Consider the following 17,171-nt stretch of genomic DNA (forward strand, 5'->3'; position numbering starts at 1 on the left):
ATACTTTCCCCTTACCTATCTGACAGAATGTTCATTAAATGAATACAGTCCCCATAAAAATATTAATGCTGGCTGCAGAGCATTTACTCATGTTTGGAGCATTTCTGTCACTTCTGAGAGATGTAACGAAAGAAATTATAAATAAAGTCTTGACATGTAAAGTCTGTGGTAATTGTATGCTGATAAACCGTAATTATGAGCAGATGGAATACTCAGTCTTGTCCTTGTCGTTTGTGTGCAGGTGGAGCATGACACCTCCTACTGTTAATGCATATTATGTGCCTACAAAAAATGAGATCGTCTTTCCTGCGGGTATTTTGCAAGCCCCGTTCTATGCCAGAAGTAGCCCGAAGTAAGTACTTCCCATCACACCTTTGAGGAATGACATCTAAATCAAAATGCTCATTGTGTGGATGCTGAATTACTGATCTTTCTCTCTGGCTTAACTGTAGGTCTTTGAACTTTGGTGGCATTGGTGTGGTGATGGGTCATGAATTAACACATGCCTTTGATGACCAAGGTACAGTAATGGAAACAAACTCCAATATTTACAGTTTTGGCTATTTTGTCACTGGAACTTTGCAGGCATAAACTTGCAACTCTTACCAGGGCGTACCTTAACTGGAGTGGGATTGTTTCAATATTAAGATAACCATAATCATCATAATTTTGGAGCAGTTCACTGTATCCATTGTATTGGACAAGCCAGGCTCATGAATGATTTGCACGATAAAATCAAATATTACTCTTCTACCATTTAGTTGTAGTCCGTATTCAAGCTGGATTCCAATTACTGTTGATCTGTCTAGCATTAATTACCATAGTGGGGTTAGCTCTTTGAGAAATAATTCTGTATTTATCCCATGAAATGTGAAAGGTGTAATGGGCTGGGTACTTGGTGAAACCACTGTTCATAGCTAGAAATGTAACCAAACAGAAAATACTGGAAATACTCAGCAACATTGGAGACAAAACAAAGACTGAGTTATCATTTCAAGTTAATTAAGTTTATGACAGACCCATAGAATTATTATGGGACAGTAGCAGACATTCGACCGATCATGTCTGTGCAATCTCAGCAGTCCATTCCTCCTTCAAGAACAGACAAATATTTTCTCTTCCATTACCTATCTAGTTCTCTTTTGAAGGTATTGATTAATTCTCAACTCCATTCGCACATGGAGGCAGTGAATTTCAGGTCATAATCATCCTTCAAAGAGAAAAGGTTTTTCCACATGTTCCCCGAGTAATTTTTACTCCAAATTTTAACTCTGCTGCCTGATCCTTAAACTACCTGTTAATAGGAATGGATACCTCCTTCAAATCTCTCCCGAACCTTCTTCAGTACAAAAAGAGAACAGTTTGGACCCGCAGCTGAAATCCTTCATCTACAGATGGGGTTGCCAACTGTCCCGTATTAGCCAGGACATCCCGTATTTTGGGCTAAATTAGTTTGTCCCGTACGGGACCGTCCATGTCCCGTATTAGTAGGGTTGCCAACTTCCTCACTCCCAAATACGGGACAAAGGGTGACGTCACCGCCCCACGCGACCTCACCCAGCCAGCGGCCACGTGCTCCCGCTCCACCAATGGCAGCTGCCATTGGTGGAGCGGGAACACATGGCCGCTGGCTGGGTGAGGTCGCTTGGGGCGCGGGGCGCGGGGCGGTGACGTCACCTTATCCCGTATTTGGGAGTGAGGAAGTTGGCAACCCGATCTACAGAACGAATTTCACTTTCAATGTAATGTTGCACGTGGGTGTGTGGGCAGAGGGGCTTATTTGTCGGATGTTTTTATAGCAAACAGGATGCTAAGTTTGGGCCACAGCATTATCACAGCTATGTAGTGTTATGTTACATTTTACTCTGTAACATTATCGTGTGCAGGCAGAGAACATGATAAAGATGGCAATTTACGACCTTGGTGGCAAAACTCTTCACTTGAAACTTTTAAGAACAAAACTGAATGTATGGTCAACCAATACAATGAGTACACCGTAAATGGAGAGCATATCAATGGAAAGCAAACCTTGGGTGAAAATATTGCTGACAGCGGAGGCCTCAAAGCTGCATATCATGTAAGTTGGAGAGTTTTACAAAAATATATGGGCATTTAATAATGTGAAGCATTTGGTATCTTATTGATACATTGCAAACAAAGCAGGCTAGAAATTGTAGAGGATACATTAAGATGGAGATGTCACAGACCACCAATAGACCTGTTGGAATTATTTGTGGAAGCCAATAGGAGGATGTACAAAGGAGAGACAGTGGATGTCGTTTACCTGGATTTTCAGAAGCCATTTGATAAGGTGAGGCTGCTAAAGAAGATGAGAGCCCATGGTATCAGAGGGAAGATACTAGCATGGATAGCAGGTTGGCTGGATAGTAGAAGGCAAAGAGTGGCAATAAAGGGGGCTGTTTCTGGTTGGCTGCCAGTGTCTAGCGGAGTTCCGCAGGGCTCGGTGCTGGGGCCGCTATTCTTCATGTTATATATCAACCATTTGGATGAAGGAATTGAAGGCTTTGTGGCCAAGTTTGCACATGATACAAAGATAGTGTAGAGAAAGCAAGGACACTGCAGAAGGACCTGGACAGGTTGGGAGAGTGACAAAGAAGTGGCAGATGGAATGCAGATGGAAAGTGTGGAGTCATGCATTTTAGAAATAAAGCTGTAGACTATTTTCGGAATTGAAAAAGAACTCAGAAATCAGAGGTGCAAAGGGACTTAGGAGTGCCGGCACAGGATTCCCAAAAAGTTCATTTGCAAGTTGAATCGGTAGTAAGAAAGGCAAATACAATCGGTAGTAAGAAAGGCAAATACAATAAATGAGAGGACCTCATTTATAACGAGAGGACTAGAATATAAAAACAGGGGATGTAATGCTGAGGGCTTATAAGGCACTGGTCAGACCGCACTTGGAATATTGTGAGCAGTTTTGGGCCCCATATCTGAGGAAGGATATGCTGTTGAGAAGGTTCCAGAGAAGGTTTACGAGAATGATCCCAGGAATGAGTGGGTTAACATACGATGAGCGTTTGACCGCATTGGGTCTGTACTTGCTGGAGTTTAGAAGAATGAGCAGGGACTTCATTGAAACTTACCAAATGGTGAAAGGCCTGGATAGAGTGGATGTGGAGAGGATATTGCCACTAGTGGGAGAGTCTAGGACCCAAGGGCATAGCCTCAGAATAAAATGAAGTACCTTCAGAAAGGTGACTTCAGTCTGAAGAAGGGTCACGACCCAAAACATCACCCATTCCTTCTCTCCAGAGATGCTACCTGACCCACTGAGTTACTCCAGCATTTTTTGTCTACCTTCGATTTATACCAGCATCTGCAATTTTTTTCCCATACCTTCAGAAAGGAGATGAGAAGGAATTTCTTTAGTCAGAGGGTGGTAAATCTGTGGAATTCATTGGCACAAAAGACTGTGGAGGCCAAGCCAATGGATATTTTTAAGGCAGATTCTTGATTAGTACTGGTGTCAGGGGGTTTTGGGGAGAAGGCAAGAGATTGGGGTTGAGGGAAAAATAGATCAGCAAAGTAGACTTGATCGGCCTAATTATGCTCCTATAACTTATGAACGTATGAACCAGCCTGAATATTCTTTCATCACAACCCTCTGTCTTTTATCAGTAAGCCATTTCTGAATCCATGCAACAAAGTTCCTATTAATCCTGTGCATCTTAATCTTCTGCATCAGCCTATGATAAGGGACTTTATCAAATGCCTTACCAAAATCCATGTAAACAACATCCAATGCTGTATCTTCATCAATCAAATGGCCCCATGTGAGTAAATTCTATCCCAAAGGATCCCCTCCAATAGTTTCCCTACCACCAAAGTGCGGCTCAATGGCCTGTAATTCCCTGGAATCTCTCTACTATATAAAGGAAAAACATTCCTCCAGGATCCTCTCTGTGGTGAAAAAAACGATGGTATTATTTTAGAAACAAGGAACCGCAGATGCTGCTTTACACTAAAGGACACAAAGTGCTGGAGTATCCCAGCTTGGATGCATGTTCTCCATAGATGCTTCCTGATCCTCTGAGTTACTCCAGCACGTTTTGTCCTATATGGTATGCGTGCCTTCCTTGAGTACAAGAGTCAAGAAGTCACGATGCAGCTTTATAGGACTGTGGTTAGAATGCATTTAGAGTATTGTGTGCAGTTCTGGTTGCCCATTAGAGGAAGGATATGGAGGCTTTGGAAAGGGTACAGAGGAGGTTTACCAGAATGATGCCTGGTTTAGGGGGTATTAGCTTCAGGGAGAGTGTTTGACAGACTTGGAAAGACACAAAGTACTGGAGTAACTCAATGCAGTATAAGAAAATAACTGCAGATGCTGGTACAAATCAAAGGTATTTATTCACAGTAACTCAGCAGGTCAGGCAGCATCTCAGGAGAGAAGGAATGGGTGACGTTTCGAGTCGAGACCCTTCTTCAGACTGATGTCAGGGGGGCGGGACAAAGGAAGGATATAGGTGGAGACAGGAAGATAGAGGGAGATCTTGGAAGGGGGAGGGGAAGAGAGGGACAGAGGAACTATCTAAAGTTGGAGAAGTCGATGTTCATACCACTGGATGTTCATACCAATGAATCAGGCAGCATCTCTGGAGAGTATGGACAAGTAATATTTCATGTTGGGACCCTTCTTCAGACTGATTGGAGGGGGAGGAGGGAGGTGCTGGGAGAGTGCAGGGGCAGGACAAAACCTGGCAGGTTGATAGAGTTGAGGTGGGTTTTTGATAGACAGATGGTGGACAAAGGCCAGAGATGAATGTGCATGTGAGACAAATGGATATAAGAGTTGCAAATTGGATTGAATTGGACAGACTTTGATTGTTTTCTCTGGAATGCCTGAGGTTGCTGGGAGACCTGATGGAAGAATATTAAATTATGAGAGGTATAGAAAGGGTGGTCAGAACTTTTTCCCCAGGATGGAATGTCAAATACTAGAGGGGACGGCTTTAAGGAGAGAGGGACAACGTTAAAAGGAAATGTGTGGGGCACATTTTTTGCACAGAGGGTGGTTAGTGCCTGGAACACACTGCTGGGGAGATGGTGGAGGTAGATGTGACTGTGATATTGAAGAGACTTTTGGATGGGCACATGGATGTGCAGGAAACGGAGTGGTATGCATTACATGCGGGCAGATGAGAGTTGGTGGTCTTGGCATCATGTTCGGCATAGACAGTGTGGATCGAAGGGCCTGTTCCTGTGCTGTACCGTTCTATCTATAACTCAGATCTTGTGAATGTATATATATATATATATATCTGTGATTTCGCTGATTTCGGCAAAACGGTGAACCGTAGCGCCACGGTTTTTGCACCGCCTTAATCACAACGCGGACAGCTGCTGGAAAATGCTTTTTTAATTTAATTCGGTCGCATATTTTTTAAGTTACAGAGGTTTTAAAGCGCTGCCCCCCCTGGTTTATTGAAGGTTTTTAGGGGGGCGCTCTGGTGCGGGCGGCTGTGCTCAGTACGCATGCGCGGCATCTCCTCACTTGTATATATATTTCACTGATTCGGCTGATTACGGCAAAACGGTAAACCGTAGCGCCACATTTTTTGCACCGCCTAATCACACCGCTGGACGCTTGCCGAAAATGATTTTTTTATTTAATTCGGTCGTTTATGTTTTAAGTTACAGAGGTTTAAAAGTCAAGACTTTTTTTCTCTCAGTTATTTCGGCTGATTACGGCAAAACGGTGAACCGTAGCGTCACGGTTTTTGCACCGCCTTAATCACCAAGCTGAAAGCTGATGGAAAATGATTTTTTTATTTGATTCGGTCGTGTATTTTTTAGGTTACAGAGGTTTTAGTAAATAAAAAAAAATTCCAGCCGCTTTTTCCATTGCCTTCAGCGTGTGACGTCAAAATGCCCATGTGACAAGAGCTCGCGCAACCCCCCTCCTACTGATTTATTGAGGGCTTTCAGCGTGGTGCGTCCGTGCGTATGGGGTCCCCTCTCCTCTCTCCCCTTGCTTCTCTCCTCTCTCCCACACCCGGGAGACCCTCTCCCCGCTATCTCCCCCCCCCCGGGACCTGTTGGTGCTGGGGGCAAGAGAGAGTAGGGGAAAGGGGTGTGCTGGGGAAAGGGGGGGTGGGGGAGAGTAAGATTGGGGTTGGGGGAAGAGAGAATGGGGGGTGTGGGAATGGGCCCAACGGGCCCTCCGCTAGTATATTACTAAAACTCTCATCTTGTATATTCGTATATTTGATCATATATTTGTTCCCGAAATACAGCCAAAACAGTACACGATAGCGCAATAATTTTAGGCCCACCCTACTCACCATTTCCCTGCGGTCTCAATTGATCAAGTTTTCTTACATTTAAAAAACGATTAACTTAATAAACTTTAATAAATGTGCTCCCCCCTCTGCTGGGAGGACCATCGCCCATCCCTGTGAGTTTTTATAGGAGGGTTTGGTGTATATATAGTTTTCCTGAAAGTGAGCTGGATGTAACCATTAATATACTGATTAATTTTACCATTTACCATTACCATTTACCATCCTTAAATTGGCTGCAACCTTAATCATCTTTTGTAAACATTTCAGGCTTACAAAACTTGGGTGAAACAGAATGGAGAAGAAAACATCCTGCCTGCTGTTGGACTGACCAACCATCAACTGTTTTTTGTAGGATTTGCACAAGTAAGAGAAAAGTTAGATAGATTGGAAGAAGATTATTTTCCGAGTTCATTCTTCACATTTAAAACGTTAAAACTTTAAAGAATCAAATTGAACATCAATGTTTGAAACGTTTTTGAAAAAATTAGGGAGATATTTGTGGAGCATTTCTACCATTTTCAGCAAAGTGGGAGAGTGAACTTTAAAGTTAAAACATTTACAGCATTAACATCACTGCATTTACTCAGCTGGGCTACTCCAGTAGCATCTCCCAGCCTGTAACCTCTGCCAACTGCCTGGGCAAAGGCAGCGGGCATCTGTCACCACCAGGTGCAGGTTCCCCTTCAAGTCACACACCATTGTGACTGAAATCCAAGCAATTCCTTCATCATCATTGAATCTAAGTACTGGAGCTTTCTCCTCATTTGTCATTGGGGAACCTTCACTAGAAAGACTGCATTTCAAGAAATTGGCTCAACACTTCTTAAGGGTATTCAAGGCTGAGTAGTAAATGCCGCTAACTCCATCATCCTGTGAATTATTGAATATAATGGGAATAGAGGTAATTGTCAGAAAGCAATTTTTTGAGTAATGAAATGAAGCAGAATTGGCCGATAAGCTCAAGGGCGCAAAGAAACATTCTTTACTTGTACACACAGAGTAGAAGGAGAAAACTGAATGAGCTGGAAGCACAAATTCAACTTGGATGACATGGTGTCTCTATGACCACAAGACAATCTACACTGGGAATCAAATAGACCAGGTCACTAGGTCTACAGGAAAGATAGAGAAAATGATAGAAGAATAACTATCTTAGTAATTTAGGAGGAAATCATTTTGATGATAAGAGAACATAAGGTAAGCAAATAGTTTTGAGTTTATAACTAGAATTAATAAATTGTTTTAGGACTTCTGAGATTTATGTATAGGTTCAATTATATCAACCATGTTTTAGGAATTGCGTTAATGTATAAATTAGCCAGGGTCTGGTAGTAGTTTTAAAAGAGCAGTGTACACAGGAGAAAGAATGCCTCCTGGAATTCCCAAGCACGCCGATATTGGATTCCGTATCGACACTCCGCAAAATCAATGAAGAAAATAGCATGTGAAGAGTAAAACTTGCCCAATTCCAGAAGTTTTCCCCCTCCTGTTTTAAAGTAACTTGATTAAATGAACATTACACATTTCATTACTAGATTCTTCCAAGTTCTTCATGTTTTCCTGTGACTTGGAAATTTGTACATGTCAGTCAGCTATTTAACAAATGCATTTCTGAAGGCAATTGATAGATTCTCTGAAAAGAGATTGCTGGTTAAGGTTGATACTCATGGAATTGAATGTAAACTATTGAGCTGGCTACCTGTCAAAACAGGAGGCAGAGAGTTGGGAAAAGAAGTAGGTATTCACCATGATGTAATTTGTAGGGGTCACAGTCATAGAATCAGCATGGAATCAGGCCATCTGGGCCATGACCATGAGAAAACACAGGCAATGATGGCCCAGCACGATACTGCCACCATAGAGTCTGTCCTCACCTTCTCCATCATAGTCTGGTTTGGCTCAGCCACCAAGCACGACATCCAGAGGCTGCAACGCATCATTCGATCAGCCGAGAAGGTTGTTGGCTGCAACCTTCCCCCCATTGACGAACTGTGCACTGCAAGATCATCTCTGACCCCTCACACCTTGGCCACAAACTCTTTGAAGCACTTCCCTCTGGAAGGCGACTCCAGACTGTCAAAGCAGCCACAGCCAGACATGAAAACAGCTTTTAGCCATGAGCAGTGGTTCTATTCAACAACCAATAGGCTGTAGCCTCCTTTTGCTCTAGTTTTTTATTTAATTCTTCACATGTTTAAATTATGTTTTATTCTTAATTATTTATTGTATGTCATGTTGTTACTTGTGAGCAAAGCACCAAGGCAAATTCCTTGTATGAGTACATACTTGGCTAATAAAATTTATTCCATTCAATTCAAGTCAATTCACTGTCCACACCGATCCCAGTGGCCATACATTAAACCCATACTCCAGCACATGGCCTGAGCCTTCAAAGCCTGGATATTTGAGTGCTCATTTGGACACCTCTTAAATGCCATTAGCAATTCTATTTCCACCACTCTCTCTGGATGAGAAAGGTCATCTTCAAAATCCCCTTCAAATATCTTTCCCCTTACCCTAAATGTAAGTCCTCTAGTTTTATTTATCTCTGTTAAAGGGAAATAAATCCTGCAGTTGAACCTATCCATAACCCTCATAATTTTAAATCCTTCACTCATGCCCCTCTTAACCTCCTCTGCTACAGGACAAACAGACATATCCTCACCAGTGTCTTTCACTAAACTAAACTAAACTAAACTAAAGGCTGTACTCTGTTCATTATAGATTCAAAGTTCTACCCTTGGAAACTGGCCCTTCTTTCCAACCCATCCATGCCAACCATGATGCAAATATATACTAATATTGGCCTGCATTTGATCCATATTCCTCTAAAAAACATTATCGATGTACCTGTCCAAATGCCTTTCAAAAATTGTAATTGTTTCTGCCCCCATCACGACTTCTGGCAGCTGGTTCCATACACCCTGCAAAAAACTTGCCCCTCTAAATCTTTCCCCTCTCACCTTAAACTACGCCCATTAGTTTTAGACTCCCCTACCTGGGAAGGAGACTATGCCTATCTATCCTGTCTAGGCTCCTCATCATTTTATAAACCTCTATGTCACACCTCATCATCCTTTGCTCCAGGGAAAACAGACACAGTCTATCCAATCTTTCTCTATAACTTAAACCCTCTAACCCAAGCAACATCCCAGTGAATCTTTTCTGCACTCTCTCTAATTTAATCATATTCTTCCGACAACATGGTGATCAGAACTGCATTCAATACTCCAAGTGCAACTTGAATAATGATTTATACAATTGTATCATGATGCCCCAACATCTATACTCAGTGCCCCAGCTGATGAATGCAAGCATACCATTTGGTTTCTTCCACCATTCTGTCTACCTGTGTTGCCATTTTCAGGCAGCTATGTACTGGTACCCCAACGTCTTGCTATTCAATCATACTCCAACATCACTTGTATTCATCAAGGGTCTCTCATCCTGCCTACCCTGCGCTTCATTCTAAGAGGCCATGTTGTCCCTGAACTCTCCATCTCACTTTTAAATCATTATCGTAATCATAATCATACTTTATTAGCCAAGTATGTTTTGCAACATACGAGGAATTTCATTTGCCATACAGTCATACCAATAAAAAGCAACAGGACACACAAAATACATTTTAACATGAACATCCACCGCAGTGACTCCTCCACATTCCTCACTGTGATGGAAGGTGAAAAAGAGTTCAATCTCTTCCCTTCTTTGTTCTCCCACGGTTGGGGGCCTCGAACCTTCCGTTGACGGGGCGATCAAGCTCCTACATCGGGGGGGAATCTCAGCTCCCCCGCACTGGGCAATCGGACCCAGGGTCGGGGCTAGTCGAACCTTCTGTGTCTTTGGAGTTTCCCGACATTGGTCTCTACCCGAGACTGCGAGCTCCTCGATGGTGAAGTCTGCAGGCCGTGGTTGGAGCGTCGATCCCAGGCAAGGGATCGCACGCTCCGATGGTAACTCCACGGCCCCGCGGTGGGGCTCAAAGTCAGTCCCGAGCAAGGCCGCCAGCTCCATGATGTTAGGCTGCAGAGCGACCGGAGATACGATCCGCAAAACAATCGCATCTCCGGCAAAGTAAGAGATTGAAAAAATACTTTCCCCCGACCCCCTCACCCCCCACATAAAACACACCAGAGAACATTAATGCAAACTTTTAGAACACACTAAAAATAACAAAAAGACGAGAAGACAAACAGACCGTTGGCGAGGCTGCCATCGCTGACGGCGCCTCCCAATTGCTTGATGTACCTTTATCTGCAAGCAGCTTTCCCTAATCAACCTTTGCAAGTTACAAACAATTTGCCTTTCCCTGGTTTAGGACTCTAGCCTGTGGACCAGGTCTATCTATTTCCATCTTTATCATGAAACTAATAGAATTTTGGTCACTGGTCCCAAAGTACTCCCCCACTGACACGATATATCCAGAAACAACTTGAATAAAGGCACATAAAACCAAGTTTGCCAACAACAAAATAAGTATAAATGTAGTAATATGGACAGGAAGAGTCATTCACAAGGATTTGTTTGTACATTATATGAACGGGGTTAAATGGGCAAGTGAATTTCACCGTAGGCCATTGTGGACTTAACTATGGCTGCACACTTAGAAACATAGAAAATAGGTGCAGGAGGAGGCCATTCGGCCCTTCGAGCCAGCATCGCCATTGTGATCATGCTGATCATCCATAATCAATGACCCGTGCCTGCTTTCTCCCCATATCCCTTGATTCCACTAGCCCCTAGAGCTCTATCTAACTCTCTTTTACTTTCTAAAAGTAAAAGGCTAAAAAATTGGGGGTCTATATAATTTAAAGGATTATCCCATCATTGATGGACAGAGAGCAATTGAAACGGTCAATTGCTTTCATATCTAGAGGACTAGAATGAATGAGGAAATAAGTTCACCTATGGCTTCAAAGGTTCATAGTTTAAATGTACTTCAAATTCCATGAATAGTTCAGGATATCATACCTTAGAATGTCTGTATTGGCCTTACAGGTGTGCATTTCAAGAGAGAGTTAGATTTGGCTCTTTGGGCAAAGGGAATCAAGGGATATGAGGAAAAAAGCAGGAATGGGGTACTGATTTTGGACGATCAGCCATGATCATTTTGAATGGTGGCGCTGGCTCATAGGGCCGAATGGTCTACTCCTGCACCTATTTTCTATGTTTCTATCTACATTGATACTTGTACTACAAGAGCAAAAACATGAGGCTAAGTTACAAAGACTAATGGATGATTTGGTGAAAGTTTTATAGATATTAAGGGGGATTGAGGATGCGCAGAGAGAGGTTGGTTTGGAGTATGGGACTGAGAGTGCATTGTCATAGAAAATACAGGTAGGCCTTCCAGAGTCAAAGTTGACAAATGTGATACAAAAGATGGCAGAAATATGGAACTCTTCCACAAGGTGATGACTCTGAGATGAACAGATTTTTGTTAACCAAAGGTACCAAAGTATACAGTGGAATACGTAGAGCCAAGTCATAGATTAGTGGTAGTCTTGTTTGGGGCAATACAAAAAGATTCCCTCATCAATGATCCTGTGGTCTCAACATTTGTGTCCAAGTCTGACCTGCTGCTTACAGAATGTGTAGGAAGGAACTGCTGATGCTGGTTCATTCATTCATTCGTTCATTCATTTATACCGAAGATAGACACAAAAAGCTGGAGTAACTCAGTGGGTCAGACAGCATCACTGGAGAAAAGGAATAGGTGACATTTCGGGTCGAGTCTGAAGAAGGGACCCTCTGAGTTACTCCAGTTTTTTGTGTCTATGCTGTTTACAAAATTGAGTCGCTGGTTATTTAAAATGATTGATTAAAGATTAGCTATCTAAAGTGATAAAGCTTGTATTATTGTGATGTATTTTTTGTTACAGATAAATAATGCAAATAGATGTAATTGTTATTATCTAACAGGTATGGTGCTCAGTGCGTACGCCAGAGAGCGCGCATGAAGGGCTTATTACTGATCCACACAGCCCAGAAAGAATTCGGGTCATTGGAACATTATCAAATTCCAAAGACTTTGGTGAACATTTCAATTGTCCCTTGGGAACGCCAATGAATCCAGGAAAGCAGTGTGAGGTGTGGTAATTGCAGTTGGAACTGATGGAACTTTACACCGGATAATCTTTGCAGAAAATTGGAAAAAAATATGCTGAAATGCTGATCCAAGGGAAAATTATGATAAATGAAGACATACAATATAATGTGCACTTTTTAAACTAAAATGTTAAGATTATTAAATGTTATAAACATAGAACATGTCTTGTGTATCACTAGCCTGTGGGATTCAAAGGCTAACCTATCAAGTGGGACAACAATCTATAGCTTCTTTCTGAGGAAATAAAGTGGAATAAATTGATGTATTTTTAAAAAATCCACATGATCCAGGATATGAGGTGTAGATACAAGCATATTTCCAATGCAGATTGATAGTGACTACATCATTACAGAGTACCTTGAAGCTGTGCTTTTTTAAATGAATTGAACATTTTAGCTTGTTTGGCACACTTAGGCGGTATATTTTGAAATATTTTACGCTGCAAGTTTTAAATCTAATTGTGCAATGCCATTCAAAAAGCAAAATAACTTGTACCTATTCTTTGTGAATTATATATTACAGTCTGAAACTAAATAACCGTCTAGCCAATCATGCAGACAGTTTGTATTTTAACTGTTGTCACAGTGGAGGTGTATAGGTCCTGCAGACCACTTTCATATTGCCTGTCCTTGCTGACAGAGTAACAGAAAAAGCATAAATATACTGCTCGCTTGCATAACTATGGCAGTGGAAGTCTTAACACAAATGGGCAGCTTCAGATTATGATTAAACAACAGTAGAGAGAATTCTGTAAAGTTGAGATACAATTAGTGCATAATGTAAGAATTTTAATTTACAGATTTAACAACTGAAAATAAATCACAATCTTAGATACATCAGTGCAAAGTATAAGAAAATAACTGCAGATGCTGGTACAAATCGAAGGTATTTATTCACAAAATGCTGGAGTAACTCAGCAGGTCAGGCAGCATCTCAGGAGAGAAGGATTGACCCAAAACGTCACCCATTCCTTCTCTCCTGAGATGCTGCCTGACCTGCTGAGTTACTCCAGCATTTTGTGAATAAAAACCTCAGTACAAAGTATAATCTCACATTTTAAAATAGTATATGAACAAGATATTAAAGGTGGGAATGCAACCAAAATAACAACTTTTCAAGAATCCTGCAATGTTTGGTGTAAAATGAGGATAATGAAGGAAAAGATTCTTGAAGGGAAGAAGCAATGGAATATGATTAGTATTTTAAATATCAAAATACAAGGAGAGGATAGCAAGTGGAAACATTTAAAGATTACAAGATATATAAATGTTGCTTTGCTGGCTGGAGTCATTCTTACATCATGCCTTATACTGTGTGTGGGTATCTCCTGTTGTGTTATGTTTAGCACTTCATGGCAGGTGCTGGAGTCTCTGGCAACTCTCAGTAGAGTAGCTACTTTTAAAGTACAGGGGATCAAAAACAGTCAATATTATTTTACATTATAGATATTATAAAGATGGCTGAAATTATGTTATTAAAAAGCAGTACCTTGGTAATAGCTTTGGGCAAAGATAGATATGTAAGAAATCTACTTTTGTGATAAATTCAGAATCTTATAGATTACTACTTAGATGAAGCTTGTAAGAGCTACCTTCGAGTCTGTATGAGAGCAGATACCATTTTGTTAGCTCTTTGTCTTATTCCAGTGCCTTTATGTGACGTGCCCATGAAATATGGAGAGTTGTGAGTGATTTTGGTCAGAATTATCCTTGATCAATTATATTATCTTTTACATACAACATAAATAGTCCGCATTTTTCTTCTGCCATGCCTGTGGAGATTTAAATCGTAATTGTTCATGATGCATTACTGATCTAATGCCTTGGTCATCGTGTTCAATCCAAATTATTTAAGATTCTGTCCCGTTTTGCTGCTTAATGTTTATTTCTAAAGAACCAAAGATGTGTGATATCATGCAGTCCTGCTGCAGGGTTTCAATGTGAAATGCCGACTATCGCCTTCCCCCCACAACTTCTGCTGAATCGACCGACTTCCTCCAGCAGGTTGTTCGTTGCTTTGGTCAAAGTGAGCCGCCATCACGTAATATAAATTCAGGACATTCATTTCCTTTATACAGATGGTGGTGCACCTTTTATTTAGGTGAGAGGTTTAGCTTCACAAGAGCTACCTCCACCCCTTCACCACCCCCCCCCCCCCCCTTGATTTTACATTAGTAGGGAGATAGCACACAGTATGCTTCTACACCTGCTAATTTAAAATGACTGATTACACAGTACAGAAAAGGCCTTTCAGGATGATTCTTGCATTGTGTCCCATTATCTGTATAAGCTGCTGCTGCTGCTGAATACTTTCCACAATGCTACGAGCGAGCTCACTGCTCGGTCTCAAATGTGTCATTTTGGGAAAATTCCATTGTATAGTACAGCTCATGAAACTCTGCAGCATTGCCTGACTCCTTTGCTCTAAGAACCAACAATGTATTTTTATTTTCTACCTGTTACACACAAAAACACATATTCAAATCAGTGCTTTTCTTTAGAAGGATGAATGCGCTTAACAATTTAGCATATTAATCAGTTCTCTCCTGTGAAGTCACACATCTGAAGTTTGCAATCATGTGCATGGTTTATTTGTAAGCAATTCACCACTGTAGGATTTTAGAGATCTTTGATGATCAAGAAAACTGAAGTAAATGGATTCATTGTGCAAGATATTCAGAGAATTCAGTAAATACTTCCATGAAAATTGACAGCTGTGGGTGAATCTCTGCTGTGTGCATAATACGGGGAATTACCAAAGATGAAAGTAAGAGCGTGAATCAAACTTGGTAAACGATATTGTGCGATGGGGGGGAGCAAGGAAAGATCAAGTAGTCATGGGTGGGCAATGCTGACTGAGTTACGGCAACATGTTCTGAATTCAGTACCACAAAGACTTCAATGACATTTGGCTGATAATGTCGATCCCTTGCAGGCCCAGAACCAATCCATGCTTAAAGGACAATACTTTAACAAGAGGATTCACACTTTGTATGGGGCTGGAGATTTGGCAACCCTGCTTGAACAATATGATGATGAGCAGAGATTAAATGCATGATCTAAGATTAGATTAAGCGTATGATTTTAACAATCCATGTCATTTTCATTTGAGCTTTCAACCCAAGACATAACCCCAAAAACTGGTATCTGGTATGACAGCTTTCTTCTTCAACAGCATATCTGATAATTTGTCAGAGTAGGCATTTGGGTCAAAAACCCGTTTGACTGTGACCCATTTCCATACAATTGTGCCTTAACTTTATCCCCTGTTAGTTAGACTTTCCACCTTAAAGTGTATTCAGGTTCATTTTTGATTTTCCCAAGTATGGTTTTCAATAGACATTGGTATAAAACTGAAAATATAACATTTCAAAACGATAAATGATTACGACAGATGAATTATTACTCATTAATATTTTATGTAATGAATTGGTTGAATATAGAACAGATTAATCAGGTACTTGCATGTATAAAGGTTTAATATTTTCATTGGAAAGCTGGTGACCTACTGCATTGAGGCATCTACTATTTAAGATTTTTGCTTGAAACAAAATCTTTTCCTTCAACTATTATTTATTAGCACACGTAATTATATGTCCAGAAGTAATGTTAGGTTTTAAAATACATTTGAGTGGCTTTTGAAACATTTTATGATTGAAATACTGGAGTTAAACAATTAATGTCAAAGAACTTAACTAAATAAGTAAATACTTAAAATGTACGAAATACATTACTGGGACTAGGTTGTTCGATCTCTTAAACCTGTTGTACCTTTCAACAAGAACATGCCTGATCTGACATTGGCTTCAGCTCCACTTTTTTGCCTGAAACCCATAACCCTTCAATCCCTACAGAGCAAAAATGTGTCTGTCTTGCCCTTGACTATATTGAATGATTTAATTTCCACAGTTCTCTGATTTACAAACATCTGAGAAAAGTTCCTCCTTATTCGCATGTAAAATGGACAATCCTTATACAAAAAAATAGTTTACCCCACAAAAGAAAACACCTCTCAGTAAATACCTATTAAGTATCTTCAGGAAAACTAATTCTTCTAAACTCCAATGCATATTCTTCTAAACCCCAACCTGCTCAACATCTTATATTAGACCACCCAATCCTTCCAGGAGTCAATTAATATATCTTCCTTCAACTACCACTGATGAAAGCATTTTCATCATTTGAGGATTTGAGTAAAGGAGTAAAGAGGTTCTGCAGTTGTACAGGGCCCTGGTGAGACCACATCTGGAGTATTGTGTGCAGTTTTGGTCTCCTAATTTGAGGAAGGACGTCCTTGCTAATGAGGCAGTGCAGCTTAGGGTCATGAGGTTAATCCCCGGGATAGCGGGATTGTCATATGAGGAAAGACTGGGCTTGTATTCACTGGAATTTAGAAGGATGAGAGGGGATCTTATAGAAAAGTATAAAATTATAAAAGGACTGGACAAGCTAGATGCAGGAAAAATGTTCCCAATGTTGGGGGAGTCCAGAACCAGGGACCACAGTCTACAAATAAAGGGGAGGCCATTTAAAACAGATGAGAAAAAACTTTTTCACCCAGAGAGTTGAGAATTTGTGGAATTCTCTGCCACAGAAGGCAGTAGAGGCCAATTCACTGGATGAATTTAAAAGAGTGTTAGATAGAGCTCCAGGGGCTAGTGGAATCAAGGGATATGGGGAGAAGGCAGGCACGGGTTAGTTATTGTGGATGATCAGCCATGATCATAATGAATGGCGGTGCTGGCTCGAAGGGCC

At 41.1% G+C, this 17,171-nt stretch overlaps 1 protein-coding gene across 5 annotated transcripts in view; it reads left to right on the forward strand.

The window, feature by feature from the left end:
• ece2b (endothelin converting enzyme 2b) overlaps positions 1 to 13,360 on the forward strand; it is a 183,454-nt gene extending 170,094 nt beyond the window's left edge. For all 5 annotated transcript variants that reach the window (XM_078410191.1, XM_078410193.1, XM_078410190.1 and 2 more), the window contains 5 exons: positions 242 to 352; positions 453 to 520; positions 1,887 to 2,077; positions 6,573 to 6,668; positions 12,231 to 13,360. In XM_078410191.1, coding sequence (XP_078266317.1) covers positions 242 to 352; positions 453 to 520; positions 1,887 to 2,077; positions 6,573 to 6,668; positions 12,231 to 12,407 — 643 coding nt within the window. In that variant the 3' untranslated portion in view covers positions 12,408 to 13,360. The remainder of the gene's footprint in view (positions 1 to 241; positions 353 to 452; positions 521 to 1,886; positions 2,078 to 6,572; positions 6,669 to 12,230) is intronic.
• The last annotated feature ends 3,811 nt before the right edge of the window (positions 13,361 to 17,171 follow it).

The sequence above is a fragment of the Rhinoraja longicauda genome, chromosome 13 (assembly GCF_053455715.1).
Source record: "Rhinoraja longicauda isolate Sanriku21f chromosome 13, sRhiLon1.1, whole genome shotgun sequence".
Classification (NCBI taxonomy): Eukaryota; Metazoa; Chordata; class Chondrichthyes; order Rajiformes; family Arhynchobatidae; genus Rhinoraja; species Rhinoraja longicauda.